At 39.5% G+C, this 18,160-nt stretch overlaps 1 protein-coding gene across 3 annotated transcripts; it reads left to right on the top strand.

The window, feature by feature from the left end:
* The first annotated feature begins 3,767 nt into the window (after positions 1–3,767).
* ttf2 (transcription termination factor, RNA polymerase II) lies at positions 3,768–15,275 on the top strand. Of its 3 annotated transcripts, none has more exons than XM_066706524.1 (23): positions 3,768–3,879; positions 4,218–4,329; positions 4,771–4,857; positions 5,106–5,172; positions 5,306–6,292; positions 6,637–6,772; positions 7,054–7,239; positions 7,701–7,858; positions 8,271–8,352; positions 9,456–9,566; positions 9,826–9,976; positions 10,067–10,172; positions 10,441–10,625; positions 10,949–11,102; positions 11,330–11,421; positions 11,591–11,673; positions 11,829–11,974; positions 12,278–12,448; positions 12,732–12,790; positions 13,977–14,130; positions 14,299–14,381; positions 14,479–14,553; positions 14,756–15,275. In XM_066706524.1, the coding sequence occupies exons 1-23, from the start codon at positions 3,852–3,854 to the stop codon at positions 14,898–14,900; spliced, it is 3,558 nt and encodes a 1,185-aa protein (XP_066562621.1). In that variant the 5' UTR covers positions 3,768–3,851; the 3' UTR covers positions 14,901–15,275. The 3 variants fall into 3 exon arrangements, with proteins under 3 accessions (XP_066562621.1, XP_066562620.1, XP_066562622.1); XM_066706523.1 differs by having other exon boundaries at positions 5,303–6,292; XM_066706525.1 differs by having other exon boundaries at positions 5,303–6,292; positions 14,462–14,553; positions 14,756–14,892.
* Positions 15,276–18,160: the final 2,885 nt, after the last annotated feature.

Raw genomic sequence — 18,160 nt, 5'->3', positions numbered from 1 at the left:
AATCAAAGTGGGCTTCCATAGCCATTTGAGTTTCATTCATATTACATCAGGCATCTCCCTCAGTGAGACCTCAGCTAGCCTTCAGCCTGTGGAGATGAAAGAAGGCCAGTGTTTGACTTCGGGCTCAGACGTTCCTAAAGCAGATCTTCTAGTCTAGCTCAGCTTTGTTGCCGTGAAACTTCACTGCGTACCACTGAAACCTTGTAATCTCTCAGGGGCCTGCTATCTGGAGCCAGGAATTTCAGAAATGGCATGATGAATACTAGTAGCTCATCACTCCATAGTGTTAGGTGAGACTTTCTTATCATATGCTGAACTGTATGAGACTTATATTGTATTGTTTTATAAAATTTACAAAAAAAAAAAAGTATTGGAATACTGGCATAAATACTTTATTATTATTATTATTATTATTATTATTATTATTATTATTATTATTATTATAAGAAAGTTTTTCTTTCATCTGAAACATTATGAATATGTAAAAATACAGTATGTTTCAGCAAAGCCCAGAGATTGTTTTAGCTTTAGAACAGCTCCACCTTCAGGACAGTATTTTAACCTAATCCTCTCTCTCAGTCCTCACATGAAATCCTTGTTCATATTATAACTTAGGTTTACAGTACACAATACATGCGAGTGTGTATATGTGTATGTAAATATATATATATATATATATATAGCTATGGAAAAAATTAAGAGACCACCCCAAGTTCAGAAATCAATGTTAAGTGGTCTCTTAATTTTTTCCATATAAGTCATATCTTCACATGAATTTGTAAGTACAGCAATGGTCCAGCAGATATATACTGCATTATTAAACCAAACTCCTTCAAGGCAGAGACATGCATCTTTTGAGTTTTGTTTTGCAGGGGGTATTCTTCGTATGAGATTCATATCCAGTGCTTACGCTCAGAAGATTCTGGCCTCCAGCAGATGTAGGCAACCAGTAAGAAAATCACTATATGTTGAAATCCCTGTGGTAGGCATATGAACTAATTTCATAAGACATGTATTGATGCACCCTCGATCCACACACACCCTGTTTGCCTCTACTTTTATGTGGTTCCCATAGGCATGTAGCATGGCCCACCTGAATGCAGTAACCATGCCTTTCTTGCTCCACAGACGACCCTTTATTTTACCTGCTACATCCACATCAGCTCATGAGAGGATGAGCATTAATGCAGCAGTTTGTTTGTTTGCTTGTGTTTGTTTTCCCTCATTGCGTTATGAAACAGCCAAAACACATCTTTTATATTAAACAACTTTATTTGTCAATGCCCTGAGCCACCACAAAATCGAAACTTCTTCAGCTGCATTAAAAACACCTGAAAAGTTGATCTGGTAAAAGCATTACAAAATATCTGTCTTTAAACAGGTTTTAATAAGCTGGTTCTCATTTGGCACTTTAGAAAAACTGTATTGTATGATGAGACAACTAAATTGGGATTTATTTATTCATGTATTTATGTTTTACAAATGAAAGATGACATTTTGTTTGGTGCTGTCACCTCCAAATATCAGCCACGTTGAAAAGAAACAAAACTAAACATAAAGATGTTCTCAGATGAAGCTGGGATTTTATATTTATGTAGAAATATTAGATAGTTATCTGTCATCTGGGGTTTACAATCCATTGATTATTGCAGAATTTTCACAATCTGTCTTGTATTTATAAGTGGAAGAGGTGTATGGAAATTGTACTGACCATAATTCAAGAACTGGGATCTAACCCTGAGTTGTCTATGAAATGTTAAAAGAATATGAGTACAGATAAAAATATAGGTAATGACAGGTTTATTTCTACAGCGTTTCAGAACAGAACTACTTAATTTACATTCAGTGACATCATAACCGAACGAGATGTGAAGGGCTGTAGTCTGTGTGAAAAAAGGTCTTGCCCTGCTCTGATCAGCTTTTAACTGATTTGCTTAGTCATCCCCTCCAACAGTCTGCTCAGCACCCTGCACTAATAGGTCGGGGTGGCTGTCTTATTTCAGCTGTGAACATCTCTTGAGTGGGATTTATAGCCTGAGCTGGGGATAAGTACGTTCTTGCTCATTTCAAGTCAGACTAAACTGGCATTTTCAGTGTTGCTTGTAGAATACTGTTTCAGCCTCATTTGTGCGGTGTTTCCAATTTGGGGGTTGTATTGATTAAGTATTGGAGTTCTAGTAAAAGAGTGAAATGGTTTTGTTGACCTATTATTACTAAATATGCATGTATTCTATGTGTTTTCAAAATAGAATATAAAGTCTTTTGGATAGATAGTAACTGTATTTTTAATGTGCAGTTAACATTTTGCGTATGCAATACTTTCATAATTGCTGTGAAATGGCCAAATACAGATTTGATTGAAACTGTGCTAATCATGTATTATGTAGTAACCTCTAATAGGGTCTTGTGGCTTCTTATAAAAACGGTAATAGTAAGGGAAACCTAATGTCCTGTTACACATTATGCTTGCAGTGACTATTTTTTTACTTCTAAATTTCCAAAATGTTAATTAAACAACACTATAAGATTTAGGGAAAGGCTTTCAATTTGATAGAATAATAACCTGGAGCTGTTAATTTAAAAAAAGAACACATCACTGATTTTCTGTAAATTAACATTTCTCCTTTCACTCTCATTAAGAAACTCACCTAATGATGCCCAGAGCTGTGTGTGAAGCTGGCGAGGTAATGCTTGGGTCTGAAGATTAATGTAATGTGATTCACAGCCTGTAGAATTATCTGCACCATCATCACAATGGTTTCTATGGAGTCTAATACTTAGTTTCACATATACAGTATATTAGCAGGCAAAGATATATTTGGATAATAATAAAGATCCTTTGAGAGAACTGTCATTATTATTATTATTAATATTTAAAAAATGAATGTGGAGAGGCAGAGAGGCTGTGATAGGCTTTAGCTGTGTCTGGATACACAGGACAGCAAATATACACATCATGTTCCCATTATTAACTACTTACACAGTTCGCCACTCACCCAATTGTGTGGCAGCGTGCACAGAAAGGTCTGACAGGCCAATCCCAGCATGCCCTGCACCCTCCTCGGGAATTGCTGTTTGCAGCCTCTCTGTACAGCAACCATTTCTCTGACAGATGCTGCAACAATACGTTTTGTTCCTGTATGACATGTTTTGGGCATGTATGACACTTTTTCCAACATGGCATCTACAATAGGCCTATATGTACAGGAATACCTGCTTTTATACTAATGCTATCAACCTACATACTGTCACATACCCTACTATTACTTGCATACTAACCTAATTTCTACTAATACTTTTTATCACTGATAGACACCCTTAAAAAGTTTACAAAAGCAATACAACAGTGCAATAATATATCAATACAATTATCAGTACAATTGAATAGTTACAGAAGTGCAGCAGTACAATTAACAAAGCATGTATCCTAGTTCAAAGAGGTAACAAGTGCAGACATGATGCAGTGCAGTCCTGGGTGTGCTAAAGGGAGGGGGTTAGAGGAGAACAGGAATGAGTTATTAAACTCTACCACACTGCTACATGCAAGAATAATGACTGATCATTGAATAGGGATTATATAAGTAGACTACAAACTTCAATATACATAACCATAGCTTTGGTCATCCTATTTATTTTATGTACAGATATATTGTATTGGATAACTCGGACGCTCTTCAAACAACGGACACATGTGATTGGTGTTTTCCTATTCCGCCCATCGGGTTCAAATGTCTCTTCCGATTGGATAAAGTAATTTTTTCGAATTACATCGCGCCTGCGCAGTGCTTATAGGACTGTCCGGATGCATGTAGCACAGTAGAAGTGGTAATCATTATGGAAAATAAACAACAATGGAAAAAGTAATTTGTGATAGACACGGTAAGCAATCTTATTTATACTTTTATCATTTAGGGTTTAGGAGTATCAGTAGTATTTAAAACTGTCAATAAAAATGAGCAGCCGCAGTATAAATCCTCATTGAATTTGAAACTGCTCTTCCAAGTAAGGGATGAGTTTTGGCACAAAAACAGAAAGAAAGCTGAATTGCATCAGATTTGAGGGTGAAGACATTTTTGTGAGCTGGTGTTTTTGGAGGATACTATCTTTTCGTATACGTCATAATAAAATAGAGCATAGCCCACGTAGGTGACCGTAAACAAAAATATACAGCATTTTAATTGTTAAATGACTGCTCTGTGTTGTGCTTTGATTTTTAGGCAACACATGCTTGCTGAAGACCGGTGTCAGAGAGGGACCGAACAAAGGGAAAAGCTTTTATCTCTGCAGAGCAAAACATGGAGAATCGTGTGACTTTAACAAACCTGCAGAGTATGTGTTTTATCACCACCGGGTTTTTGGAGCCTGTAGTGTATTCATTGTGGCTTGTAATGTATTAACTATTTAAAACATCAAGACAGTGCGAGTGAACTGTCAAGTAAATCAAACCACGCTCGCCTGCTTGTACTGCAGATTTCCGCAGTTCTCCACCAATGGGATCGGTGGGATTGTGTAGATCTGCGCAGATCTGCGGAAATCTGCGGTACATGAATGCGACATGCTTTACTAGCCTGGATTGAGTGACTAATCTCTCGACTGTACAGACCCAAGGCATGACTTGTAAAATCAGTATCGGTGTATTCTGCGTATTTCAGTGGATCTATCTGTATACACACATATGTAAATGTAGCAGTGAGCAAGACAGTGTTCTTGGAAAAGGAAACTGTTTTGTTTTTATAATATTTCTATTGTTGGTTTTTGTTTTCATCAAAGCATCCCTCCATCGCACTGCCTGCATCATGAGGATTCTTTAGTTGAGCTCCAGGCCCTTGTGAAACATGAAGACCAGCAGTGCTACAGGTTTGTGTGGTCCAACCATAACACCATAGATTCAGGATATTCCCCAAAGATTGAGTATGTGAGGCATCGTGTTGATTTAATGTTATAAGACCAGTATATGACTTTGAAAAATGTTTTATCAACAGCATGTGGTAATAGATGCCATATAATTTGTGTTTCGCTGTTCTTGTGCAGAAGTTAGGTTTGTGTATTTGAAGATTTGATGGTTCGATGCTCGATGCCTGATTGTCCTGGTGTTTGGGTTGCAGGTTATTCTTTCGTTGTGTTACGGGAAAGGCCGATGGGAAGAAGTGGTGTGGGAATGTGCCATGGCAGGTAGGCAACTTTTGGTTTGCTCAAATGACAGTCAAAACAAAGTAATATATTAACTTCACACAGAATACATGTGTATTAATGTAAAAAAAAAAAAATTCACTTTTTGATTAAAGTTCTGCTTCATTTGTAGCAGAAAAAGGAGGAAAAGAGTCGACACCCCTCCAAAGCAGAATTCACCCAGCATCCTCAAGAGAGAAACCCATTCAAGGCCCAGAACAAGCCCGAGAAGCCCTCAGACTGGAAAGTGCTGCGTGAATGTGGCAGTGTGAGTGGAGAGGGTGACAAGGAAAATGGCTCCAGCACCCAATCCAGTGAAGTAAGGAGGGCAAAACAGCTGCCAGCAGGCATGAAGATAAAGTCTAGGTCATCTGATGAGGCTCAGAACTGCTCCAAAACTTCAAAAGAAAATGTAGGAGTTGAGAATAAAACTGCAAGTGGGATTGAACGTCAAGGAGAGCACTTAAAGAAAGAGAAAACCTCTACCACTGGGGACAGAAACAGAACCGATAAATCTGAGAAACCAAACATGCACTTAAATCTTGCAGCTCAGCAGAACCAGGACAGAGAAAGACAGCCCAAGCACTTGACTGAAGTAAAGAGTAGTAGCCAGGATAGTGAAACCCAAAGACTCAAAGATTCATCAAAGAAAGAACGCAAATCCGATCAGGATAAAGGTTGCAAAAGTGCGTCAGTGAGGAAGGAGCTGGCTTCACAACAGGGAGGAACCAGTGAGGATGAAAGGAAAGGGGAAATCTGTACTTCAGAGGTTAAAGGCATTATCAGCAAAGAGTCTCCAAGGACCAAAGGAGTTCAGCAGGAAGAGGCTGGGAGACTGCAAGGAAAGCCTGTGGAAGACTGTTCTAACGGTAAACCCTGCGCAGGGCAGGCCACGGCCACGGTAAAGCCGGCTGAGGAGAAGGTGGTGGAGAAGGCTGATGACAACGATGAGGTGTTGCTGGTATCTGTACAGCCTGGAAACAAGCGGCCCTCTCCAGTGGCCCCTGTGCAGAAGACTTTAACTGCTTTCGCCGGCTTCCAGTCCGCACCCCGCTTGCAGCCTAGGCCTCCAGACTCCAGGGCTCTGCACAGCGAGCTCTCCGCTCAGCTCAAACAGAAGAAGGTGTGTACATGCAAAGTGCTTGTGTCCAGAAAGATTACGATTCAAATGCCTGAAAATACACCGTATCACACAGCAATCAGAGGTTGAATGTTGTGAAATTGTGATGCAGGTTTATTTATGGATTGCACACAACAAAATAGTCATTGATGTAGATCATTCAAAAGTACATTTATTTAGAAATTGCTTTACAAATCCTATGCTTTTGAGTTGCAGAATTGTTATACTAATCAAAAATAAATATATTCCATCCTTGGCTGATGTGCTGTCTATGTGCACTTGCCTGTGGTCCAGTGTCACATGCAGGTGCACTAGCTGTCCATCACAATGCCTTTGTGTTTCGGCAGGCCACACTGTCTTCTGTGAATATTTCGATGCTCCCTGACAAGGGTCAGAGGCTGCTGAATCAGGTAAAGGACTTGGAAGACGCTCTGGAATCTCTGAGCCTCTCTGTGGCCCCTGAGAGTGAAGGCAACAAGCAGGGTGAGAGCATTATATCTGTTAATTTCAGCTTACTGCTCCATTTGTGTGTGGGATTGAAGATAGGAACATAAGTTAAATATCTTCCTGTATGGTTCCAATGCTTTCAATCTTTCACATGTAATTGCTGCCTTTTTTATATGTTGGAAGTGGTAGGAAGTTAGTTACTTGTTCCTTTATTTTTACAAGGTGTGAGTGTATGTAAATATGTAAGTATGTATGTATGTATGTATGTATGTGTATAGGTTTATAATATATACAGGTTTTATTCCCCCCCTCCTAAGATGCATCGGGCAGTGAAGAGGGTAATCGGGTGCCTGCTCCCAGCCAGTATAACCCATTCGCCCGGTCCAAGGGTACCATTCTGCTGCCTGGGCCTGTGCTTCATCCAGAGTCCCAGCCCAGCAACCTGGGGCTAAACTTTCACAGCGGCCCTTCCTCCAGTCAGGGATACATCCAGATGTATGGAGGTATGTATGTTTCTGTTAAAGATGAAGTGGGGAAAGACAGTTCAGAGACAGAGCTGGCTTCCTCTGCAAGATTTTCTCTTTTCCTTCAAAACTCTGTTTGTGTCGCATAACTTTACCATCTCAACATGATACAGTCTCGCAAGACACACAGGGTATATTAGAAAATACATCACATTCAGCAGGGTATTGCCGTAGTTTGTGTTTCCCCCCCACTCCCCTCTAGCATGTCATTTAATTCGTTCATTTTGGGAGAATTTAGTCTTTCATTTTATATTTTTAATGAAGCAACCATAAGATCTCCTGAGGCTGTAAAGTATGGCAGACAGGATTTATTTTTTGTATTAAGAGCTCCAAATTACATTCTATGCAGGAAAGATTTTGAACAATCTATTCATCCATGGTAACAAATGATAGTGTTTAGTTCATAAGGATTATCTAAAGGGTGGTTGCTGTCTCCCCAGTGAACTCACAGCAGAATGCCCTGTACGGCGGCCGCATGACCGAAGACAGACTCCTGGTGGTCCGCAACGCCACAGCAGACGCCATCGACCATCTGCACAAGTCTCTGGAGTCCTGCCCCGCCACAGAGAAAGAGGTCGAGGACCCAAAGGGGCTCAAGGCACGTGATGTTTATTATATTGTGGAGGTCTCTGTCACACAGTTTCTGTAAACTCTCATACTGGGGCCTGTATAAATGACTGTTTCAGTGTTCAATATCTAGCCTGTTCCCAAGAGAATTACCTGAGGTACAGGTTTGCCAAGCCTGGTGGGAATAGACTATTACAACTGTGTGTTCTCATAATACGGTTGGTCCTTTTTAAATCTATAGCAGGATATCCAGTTTTATTGTAGCTGTAGTGTTTTTTAACTGAGCTGTTCAGCAAATACAGTTTGTTTTCATGCCTGGTAGAACGGGGCTAAGTCGTAATGTAGTTGAGCGTTACTCAGAAAAGGGTCATTCTCTTTCTTTGCAGACTGCTGAACAAACCTTCTGCCTCGTTAATCAAATATTAATCTTTGTGTTTGATCAGGTCCGCTTAATGCCTCATCAGAGGCAGGCCCTGGCGTGGCTTCTGTGGCGGGAGACTCAAAAACCATGTGGAGGAATTCTGGGTAAAAATAATAATGAAACCTTAAGCAAATATTTTTTGTTTAGGAAGCCTTAATGGGGTGATGGACATTTTCAGCTGTGCAAGTGATCACTGTGCACTGTGTTCTCATGCAATGAGTTTTTCATTTTCAGCAAAAGGTATAGTCATTAGGTTAATTCTTTGTGATAAAGTATTAGTGTTTTATCTTAAGTGGCTGAAGGAGGGTTTGTTTTCTTTATGTTGAGACCTCTGCAGATAATCAGGTGCTCCAGAAAATGATTTTGGTGATTCAGTAGGTGGCACACTTGGACAGGAAATATCAGCCAGTCACTCAGCATAGTGAGCATGAATGAAGGGAGTATTGAATCTCTATAGCAGAGATTCAAAACCAGTCCTGGAGGACCCCCTGCCCTGCTGGTTTTTATTCCAGCCGAGCTCTTAATTATATAATTGAGCCATGTATTCAATGTTTAGTTTAATTAAAGATTCAACTAAGCAATTCATATCTAATTTGGAACAAAAACCAGCAGGACAGGGGGTTCTCCATGAACAGTTTTGCAACCCCTGCTCTGTAGGATCACATATCTGAATGGCTTGCTTCTTACTGTGCTATACAATTAAGATAGTGATAACATTGTTCTGTCCCATTACCATTTGGTTCCCATGGCTGACCTAATGCATTGCATGCTGAAGAGTTCTATGTCATAATGCCTTTTTTATACTTCTACAGTTTGACACAACAAAAGTTGAAGTATAATGCTAGTGCAAAAAAAGAAAATGTAATTATAATTTGTAAATATCATCCATTCCAGTACTAGTAATTCCAGAATTACTGAAAATGTAGCAACCTTAACCATAATAATGCATTCATGAAAAGTGACATAAATTATTACATTTAACTATAATAATAATAATAATAATAATAATATTTTTTTCTTAGCAGATGCCCTTATCACAAAATATAATAATACAGCTTATAATATGAATGCATATTAAAATAATAAAAACCTGTTTTTGAAAGCATATACACATTATATTTAGACATGTGGTGTATAAGGATATAGTCAGATTCCTAAGGCTGGTGGCTGTTTCCCTTCTGAGTGTCCTTTCCCTTCCTACCCACAGCTGATGACATGGGCTTAGGGAAGACCCTGACGATGATTGCCCTGATCCTCGCGCAGAAGAAGAAGACTGATAAAAAAGACATTAAACTGGAGGGATGGATTTCCAGAAATGGTAACTGTCAAGCCTAGCAATCAATAGCAACTTATATCGTGGAAGAAAATATCTGGCGGGTATTACTGTGTAACCTGAGAGTCTTAACCTCCATTCTCATCAGCAATTTCTGTCCTTGATATGGTTTCTTGCCCAGTAATGTCTTAAACATTTTTATTTGCTGAAACTATGATATCTAATATTTCTTTGTGACATTTAAATTAATTGATTACCATATTCCACCACGTGTTGTAATTGTATGGATTTGTTTTGTTCCTAGATTCCGCTCTCGTGGTGTCCCAGGGCACTCTGATCATCTGCCCCGCCTCTCTCATTCACCACTGGAAGAAGGAAATTGAGAGGCACGTCAAGGGTAGCAAACTGAGTGTCTATCTGTACCATGGACCCAACAGACAGAGAAATGCAGAAGTGTAAGAACTATGGGTTTTATTTCATATGTCATATCGCACTTGATTAGTTTTTGTGCAGATCCTATAATTCAGTTCCTTGTGTTTATCCAGCCTAGCTGAGCATGATGTGGTGGTGACCACATACACCCTGGTGTCAAAGGAGATTCCAGTGGAGAAGGAAGAGGCAGAGAAGCCTTCAAAGGATGAAGAGAAAGTGGTGAGGAGATGCTCCCTGCCTTGCCTGACTGACGTTACGAATACTAAAGATTTATTCATTATAGTTTTCTCCTGATTTATGTAGGATGATCCTTCTCTGTGCCATTCTTTTGGTCATATATGTACATATATACAACACACATTATAGTAAGAATGTTTTTATCCAAAACACATTCTTATAAATAAGTTCACCACCTCAGGAAAACTCTCAAACGCCTGTAAAGTAAAACCCCTTACATCCCAGTGCAATTTTTCTTCTGCTCGTCAAGGGGTCCCATCAGCCACCCCTCTTGCGTGTGGCCTGGTCACGCATCGTGCTGGACGAAGGTCACAACATCAAGAACCCTCGTGTCCAGACCTCCATGGCTGTGTGCAAGCTGCGAGCCGGGGCGCGCTGGGTGGTGACGGGCACTCCGATTCAGAACAACCTGCTAGACATGTACGCTCTGCTGAAGTAAGAGACTCCTGTTGAAAGCTTATGCAATCTCTGGTCACCTGCAGAGAGAAAGTAGAAGGGCAAGGTTTTGGCAAATGTTCATCTGTAAACAGGATTCTTAAGCAAATCTGTTAGAATAGTTAATGTTTAATTGAAAGCATACAACAACAAAAGAAACGCAGGTTCTTGGATCTGCCTTCTGGAACATATTAGGTGGTGTGTTTTTTTTTTTTTTTTTTTTTTTTTAGAAGAGATGGTCTCCTGTAGAAGGCAAATCATTGTGCCCCAGTAATGCAACCAAGATGTTCAGAAAGAAAACTCGTCTTCTCTGTTGCCTGCAGGTTTCTCAGGTGCTCCCCCTTTGATGAATACAAGCTGTGGAAGACTCAGGTGGACAATGGCTCCAAGAGGGGAGGAGAGAGGCTGAACATCCTCACCAAAACCCTTCTGCTGAGGAGAACAAAGGACCAGCTTGACTCCACAGGGAAACCCCTGGTAAAACACCCACTGTAATAAAACTGGGAAGTTTGTCAACCTCCAAACCTCTTATTTGATGCCAGTGTATGACAAATGCTCATGTTTTAAGTTTTTTTTTTTTATTATTCTTCATGGTTTTTCAATAATGCATTTAGCAACTTTAGTTTCCTTGTTAACAACAATCATTCTTTATATGGAAAGTTAAAATGAACTTGTTTTTTTTTTTCTTGCTTGTGACTTTTTAGGTTTCTTTACCTGAGCGTAGTTGTCTGATTCATCGTGTCAAGCTTTCTAAAGATGAACAGTCAGTTTATGATGTACTTTTTGCACAATCCAGGTATGTATTAGGTGTGTTTTGACATTTGTGAATTTCACACAAGGTCTAGGTGTATTTGTCTTGTGAATAAGATTCATGGAAAGGTGTTGTAATATCTCCAAAGTGCCATGAGCCACTGTCTGTACTAATATGTGACGTTTTCAAAACTTTTTTCACTTTTGTCTCCTAGATCAACCCTGCAGTCTTACCTTCAGAGACATGAAGGTGGAGAGTCCAAGCAGACTGGAAACACTAAAAATCCCTTCAACAAAGGTCAGACATTAACCTTTTAAGCACATTTGTCTTGCAATTGAAGTTTGGTTCTTAATCCAAGGTGTAACAACCCATTTCTTTAAAGCATCAGTTTATCAGTGTTGCCCTACTAGTGGGCTGTATCGTCATTGTTCCCCTTTTTTTTTTCTCCTTAGTGGCTCAAGAGTTTGGGACTTGCCAGCCCGGTGCTCTTTCCGGTTCTCAGAGTCGATCTCAGTCCTCAGCCTCCAGCACAGTACATATCCTCTCCCTGCTGCTGCGCCTGCGCCAATGCTGCTGCCATCTGTCTCTGCTTAAAAAGGTAAGCATGTCCAACCCAGGATTTGACTGTGACTGTACAATCATCTAAGATAACTTCCATTCAGCTTTACTCATCAAAGCATCAGTGGATTGTTCTGAAAATCAAAGTTTGGGGGTTTCCATTGGGTTTTTTTGCACACTTTGGGGTGACCCTGACACTGTACTGAATGTAGCAGTTATTGAATATGGATGGACTTTGGGGTGGTTTCAATATGAAATGCTTTAGGAATTTATCTTGTTGTAAAGCAATCTATACTTGAGGATAAACATTAATACACCTGTTGTATGTTTTCCTTGTGTGTAGGTTTTGGATCACACAGACCTGCAGAATGAAGGGATAACCCTTTCTCTGGAGGAGCAGCTCAGTGCCATGTCCCTGGCAGAGCCCTCCAGCACTGATCCCAAGTCCACAGTCTCTCTGAACGGGAGCCAGTTCAGGTCGGACCTTTTTGATGACACGTCGGAGAGCACAAAGGTAAGACTACAGACCAATGGCACATTGTCGCAGGCAGTGGTTTGTTTAAACCAATATCTACGAGGTGCAGACCTTTGTAGTGTTTAATTTCTATGACATAATTTTAAGTCCCTTCTTATGATACTAGTGACAAATTATACATTAATTTATTGTTCTTTTTTTGGATAGCAAACTTTCAGTGAAATTACTTCAGCTGTGTCTATGTTCATGACCAGCCTCCTTCTTAATAAAAAATATTAAGAAGGACTGTAAAGTATTTTTTTTTCTTTTGGTTGTTTCTTAGATCTCTGCAATTCTCACTGCACTGAAAGAAATTAGAAGGATTTCAGACACTCATAAAAGGTAACTTTGTTTCTTTGTAAGGGAGACAAATTTCCAATATTTTTTGTAAAATGCTAAAGAGTTGCAATACATGTCTTGATAGATTAGATTAAATGTTCTTTTTATTGTTTCAACCAAATTAAATTATTTAATCTGAAAATTGAGGACCGGTCTCTTTCTGGACTCAAATTGCAAAACATCATATATAGTGGTCTCAAGCAAGAAGTGACAAGTCCCAAGTTAGAGTTCATATCCTTTTGGCAATTTACTTTATTGCAAGCACATCAAATGTAGCGGACATCTAAATCATCAAACGGCATCAAACAGCTCTCCTGCTGTTTCAGATTAACAGTTCTTAACCTTCCTAATACACTCCAAACAGCCTCTCCACCTAGGTCTCATTTTAAGTCAAACCCCTCCCCTGGTTACAGACATACTAACCCATTTATAGCTGTGGCTATATCCACCTCCTGCCCCAGCTAAACCATTAATCAGATCCAGTTAGACTGTTGCATGATTATTAATTTAAATATAAAACAGTTCAGTTGTTATTGCACTTGAAACTATTAATAAATAATTCAGTGAACAAATGCATATACATGGAATCACAGTATCAAATACCTTACCAAGTAGCAGCATATACCCAAATAATCAGTCAGTTTTAACACCTCCTGCCACCAGAATGCGCTCTTCCCAGCTCGTATATGCATGGGTGAAAGCAGTGTGCATGCCCTAATAATAAAATGCGAGAGACACAAAGCTGCGTACATCGGGAGTCGCCTGTTGAGGTAAATTTTTACATAGTAATAGAATGAGAGGCTTTATAGTAAATGAACAAACATTACAATGCAGTCAGTAAACATTTGGTATATATATTACATTACATTATAATATGAAACTTGCATAAATGCAGGTATGCACTATACATCCTGCTTGTATTCACATCAGAACAGTAACAAAATAATTACTATGCATTAATCCCCACCCTCAATCACTGTCTCTTATGTAAACATTCACCCTATTGCCAATTGAAATGAGGTATATTAATGTAAATAAATCGTTCCTACACAAGACATCTCCCTTTGCACTGTTTGTAAAGTTGTATCCACAGATATGTACGCAATCATACAGTACAGAAGGCATCTTAACATTACACTCTGTGACGCTGCAGTGACAGGCTTTAATTGTAGCTGCTCTTTTCCGTCAGTGTGATTGTGTCCCAGTGGACAAGCATGCTGCGCATTGTGGCCCTTCACCTGACCCGAATGGGACTGTGCTTCGCCACAGTGGACGGCTCTGTCAATCCTAAGCAGCGGATGGACCTGGTGGAGGAATTCAACACCAACCCAAAAGGGCCACAGGTACGGGCAGATTCTTGTATGTGTCTATGTATACATATCTACCTTTCTTTATGTGGAGGTCATAACTAGCAGTTCCAGCACATCTTATTGAATTGATTGTGTTGTCAGATATATTCCTTGATAAAACAGATTTTATTTTTTCTCTCTCATGAATGTTGGCACTGGCAGGTGATGCTGGTGTCCCTGTGTGCTGGAGGCGTTGGCATAAACCTTGTTGGAGGAAACCATCTCTTCCTAATGGACATGCACTGGTGAGTAACTGACTGGCTCGAAGAAAATGGCCCTGTATACTTTAGAGAACTGGCAGCAGTGGACATAGTCATCTGCAAAGTGATTTTGTTTTGGCAGGAACCCTGCACTGGAGGACCAGGCTTGTGACAGGATATACAGAGTGGGTCAGCTGAAGGATGTTACCATACACAGGTGGGCTTTGATCATGGTTATACATGAACGTTAGCATAAGGATCAGTTCAGCTCCCTCAAGATGGGTTATTCTATTACTTTCACATGGTTTTTAGGAGTTTTGTTTGATGTCTGAGATGCCTAGGTTCTATTTACCTGTGCTACTGAAGACCAATCTTGTATTAAGCCTACTTTTGAACAAGTTGACTCCTTTCTTCCTAAGGTTTGTGTGTGAAGGCACAGTGGAGGACAAGATCTCTACTCTTCAGGAGAAGAAGAAGGAGTTGGCTAAGAAAGTGCTCTCGGGCACAGGAGACTCCTTCACCAAGCTCACACTGGCAGACCTCAAGATCATTTTTGGTGTCTAATAATTTAAGAAAATGGCTGACCCCTTTGCTCTTATGGATGGCTTCCATGACCACATGCCTAAAATGATTCTTCTTCATGACCCAGATAGATTAAAGCAATGTAGTGAGCCTGTCACCTTCCAGACTGTTGCAGTTAACTTGGGTGATGTTTGGCTGTCTTTGTGACAGATGCTCATTCATTGACTTTCCTTCAGACTATAATTGTCACATATGTGTTTTTGTTTTGTCAGTCAGTGCTTTATAACTGACATTAAAGTTTAAAAAAAGCACACAATAAATAAATAATCCAAATGGAAACCATGAACATGATACAATGCTAGTAGTTATTTATACATTATATATAGCTTTCAATAAAACAAATATTTTAAACTTGAAGGTTTTTTCTTTTTGTTTGATAAATATACTATACATTTAATATGTAACTGTTACATTTGTTGCAAATTACATTTAAACCTCAACTGTAGAAGTTAAGAAATAACTAATATTTTCTATTTGTGGTTCTTTTCATTCTAACCACTAGTCTATATGTGCCGTCTAATTTCACAATAAGCCTGAGGGCTAGACCAAAATTTGCAATTTGCGGTTATTGGGTAGGTCTGTGTTTTTATTTGGTCTAGCCCAAAGTCAAAACTTCATGATTAAAAATTGTTGAATTTAGTCTTTAAGAATTTCCCCAAGCTACAGTGACATAACTACTGTTTGCACTTGTAGGGGTGATATGTGCAGCCACAAACAGAGATCAGCACGAGTAGAAAGGTCTTTATTATTTAAGCACTTCAGGAGAGGAATTGGATCATAATGTTTTCCAACTTCACCTCTGGGGTGTTCGGGCTAAACAGTAAATACCTAAATACCAGTAAAGAGTCGGCAAACCCTAAATATTGTCTTCCACAAACTAACATTAATAGGTGAGTTCAACAGCTTTGTTTAATAGGTTTAATATTATTCTCCCTCCCCAAAAGGAGAGTGGCAAGCAGGGTCTCGAGTCAAAATGGTGTCAAAATATCTTGTTTTGTCTTTAGGCTTGTCCAGCTTCAGGTCAACTAGGTACCCCACAGCGGTTGCCATGAGTCTAATGGTGTATTCAGTGTTTCACATATAAACCAAATCAATATATCATCTTTGAGTCCTACACATTTACAGTTGTAGGATGGTGTAATACAGTGAAAGAGTTGTTTTTCACACCTTGAGCACAAGGACAGACAAGTGAGACTCTGCAACACTGGATTCTGCAAAATGCCCCTATTACCCACAGGACTGGCACCATTTCCCCTTTCTGTAAAAGTTTACATGCTGCCTGTGGTGTTCCTTCACATATGCAATGATTTCATTTCTGCATTTTGTTATATGTCAAGTATTTTGTTTTCAGGTGTCTTACATAACATATTGCAATGGTATTTGACAAACTTTGTTATATTCAAACCTTCTAAGCCAGTGGTCTCAAACTCCTGGCCCTGTGGCCATTTGCGGCCCTTGTTCTAAATCTACCCGGCCAGTCACTTACACAGAGTGACACTGAGCTTTTATTAAATGTTTTTTGTTTGTTGTTGTTGTTCCATCCATTAAAGATGGATAATTGGATACATTTTATTTTTCTTAATTGAGCTTCAAATTACATACTTCATTGTGAGTGCAAAATATTTGAATGACTCCGAACATGTAAAGGTGCAGTATCATGTCAAATAGGCATTCTGGAAACAACAAACAAGTTATCATGGAACAACCACTGAGTATTTGAGTTTCAATGTTTTAAAATTATTTTACCATGGAAACTAAAAACCTAACCGTTGCCTTTTGAGCATTTCTGAAGATCAGATTATCGATGGGTACAAAAGGTTTGGTAGGCTAATATTCAGTTGAGATCAGCCATCCAAAATGTCTCTTTCTAAGGCCAAAAGGAATGATGAACAGGAGCACAGGCAGTTTCAATACAGATGGATTTTTTAACATTTTTGTAAGGTTGGGACGAAGTTTAAATCTGCATTCGTTGATTCAGCAAATCTCACCTGTTGAATACTAAACTAAATGAATTAGGATTTGTAGCAAAAGATTTGTTTCTACCCATTGCAACATGCACATGCATGAAGCCAGTCCACTCATTCACCCAGTATGGTCCAAATTTGATTTTATGGAGAGAAGGGGTGATGTGATTGTTACAGAGGTGACCAGGTGTGTAATGCTGCTGGAGCGCAAAGGAGCAGCGCTCCTGTACTTCAAAATCTGTTCAAGGCAGAACTCTGACTCTGACAGGTGTATTGGAGCGGTGCAGACTGGTGACACTTCTTAATTCTAAATAAAGCTATTAGTACATTAATTTTAAATATTTCCTTGCTCAATGTATTTGTTGGAAATAATATGATGAGAATAAGTAACAAAGAATTCTTTGTATCATAACAATTCGCATACATAGAGCTCGTGATCGACCGGTTGGGGACCCCATGGGTTGGCTGATAGCCTTATAGTCCAATAGATCATTGTCAGTAAAATCATGCAAAGTGTTAAGGGCTTCACCTTCCAATGCTGCAGTTAATTGGACAACTTTCTCTTCCTAACTCCATTTGTTAGCCCAGGCAATCAGTTTGAATTTGGCTCGGTAAACCTCCCAGGATGCTTTCCCATGCTTTCCCGTCTTTCAGTTCTTTACGAGCTGGCTCCAACTGCTTTCTGGTCCCTCACTGCTTCCAGTTCATCCCCAACACATGAATCCCTTCTACCGCTATTGCGGCTTAACTATGTTACCCCCCAACACACTCAAATATTTATTCACAGTTTCAGATTTCAAACTTAAAACTTGTGTCTACAAGGCAGGCACACACATTTCATTAAGAGGCTGGTGAGTAAATTAATCTATTCACAAATAAAATAAAAATACGTATTTTATATATAAATATAAAAACAAGCAAAATAGATATAAAAATACAAAAAATACAAGATCCTTATACAAAGTATCTCTCATAATTAAAAAAGGTTGGTGACCCCTGGTCTAGCCCTTAATTATTGCTTTGGAGGAGCTGAGCCTGCCCTCATCTTGTGCCAGCGACTTGCTACTCCAGGGAAACAAGTTAGGACTAGTGTAGGAAGTACACCACCAGCCCTGTGAAATGTTCCAGACAGTCCATGCCTCTCCTCCCCTCAGCTGGCTGCTGTACCAGCCCCCACCGCACCCCGAGTCAATAGCTTCCGACCTCACCCAGACTCAGCACGGTCTGATAACTACTACACAGGAAGGGACAACTGTTATATTGTGATTGAGATTGTGA

The sequence above is a fragment of the Amia ocellicauda genome, chromosome 6, assembly GCF_036373705.1.
Source record: "Amia ocellicauda isolate fAmiCal2 chromosome 6, fAmiCal2.hap1, whole genome shotgun sequence".
NCBI lineage: Eukaryota > Metazoa > Chordata > Actinopteri > Amiiformes > Amiidae > Amia > Amia ocellicauda.
Note: the sequence above shows the minus strand (reverse complement) of the source record. Positions and strands in the feature narration are given on the sequence as shown.

Coding starts and splice junctions, on each gene's coding strand:
- ttf2 (XM_066706523.1), top strand. CDS start 3,852: ATGGAAAAAGTAATTTGTGATAGACACG. Junction 9,567..9,825: donor GGGATGGATTTCCAGAAATG/GTAACTGTCAAG, acceptor TTTTGTTCCTAG/ATTCCGCTCTCGTGGTGTCC. Junction 14,131..14,298: donor CCAACCCAAAAGGGCCACAG/GTACGGGCAGAT, acceptor TGGCACTGGCAG/GTGATGCTGGTGTCCCTGTG.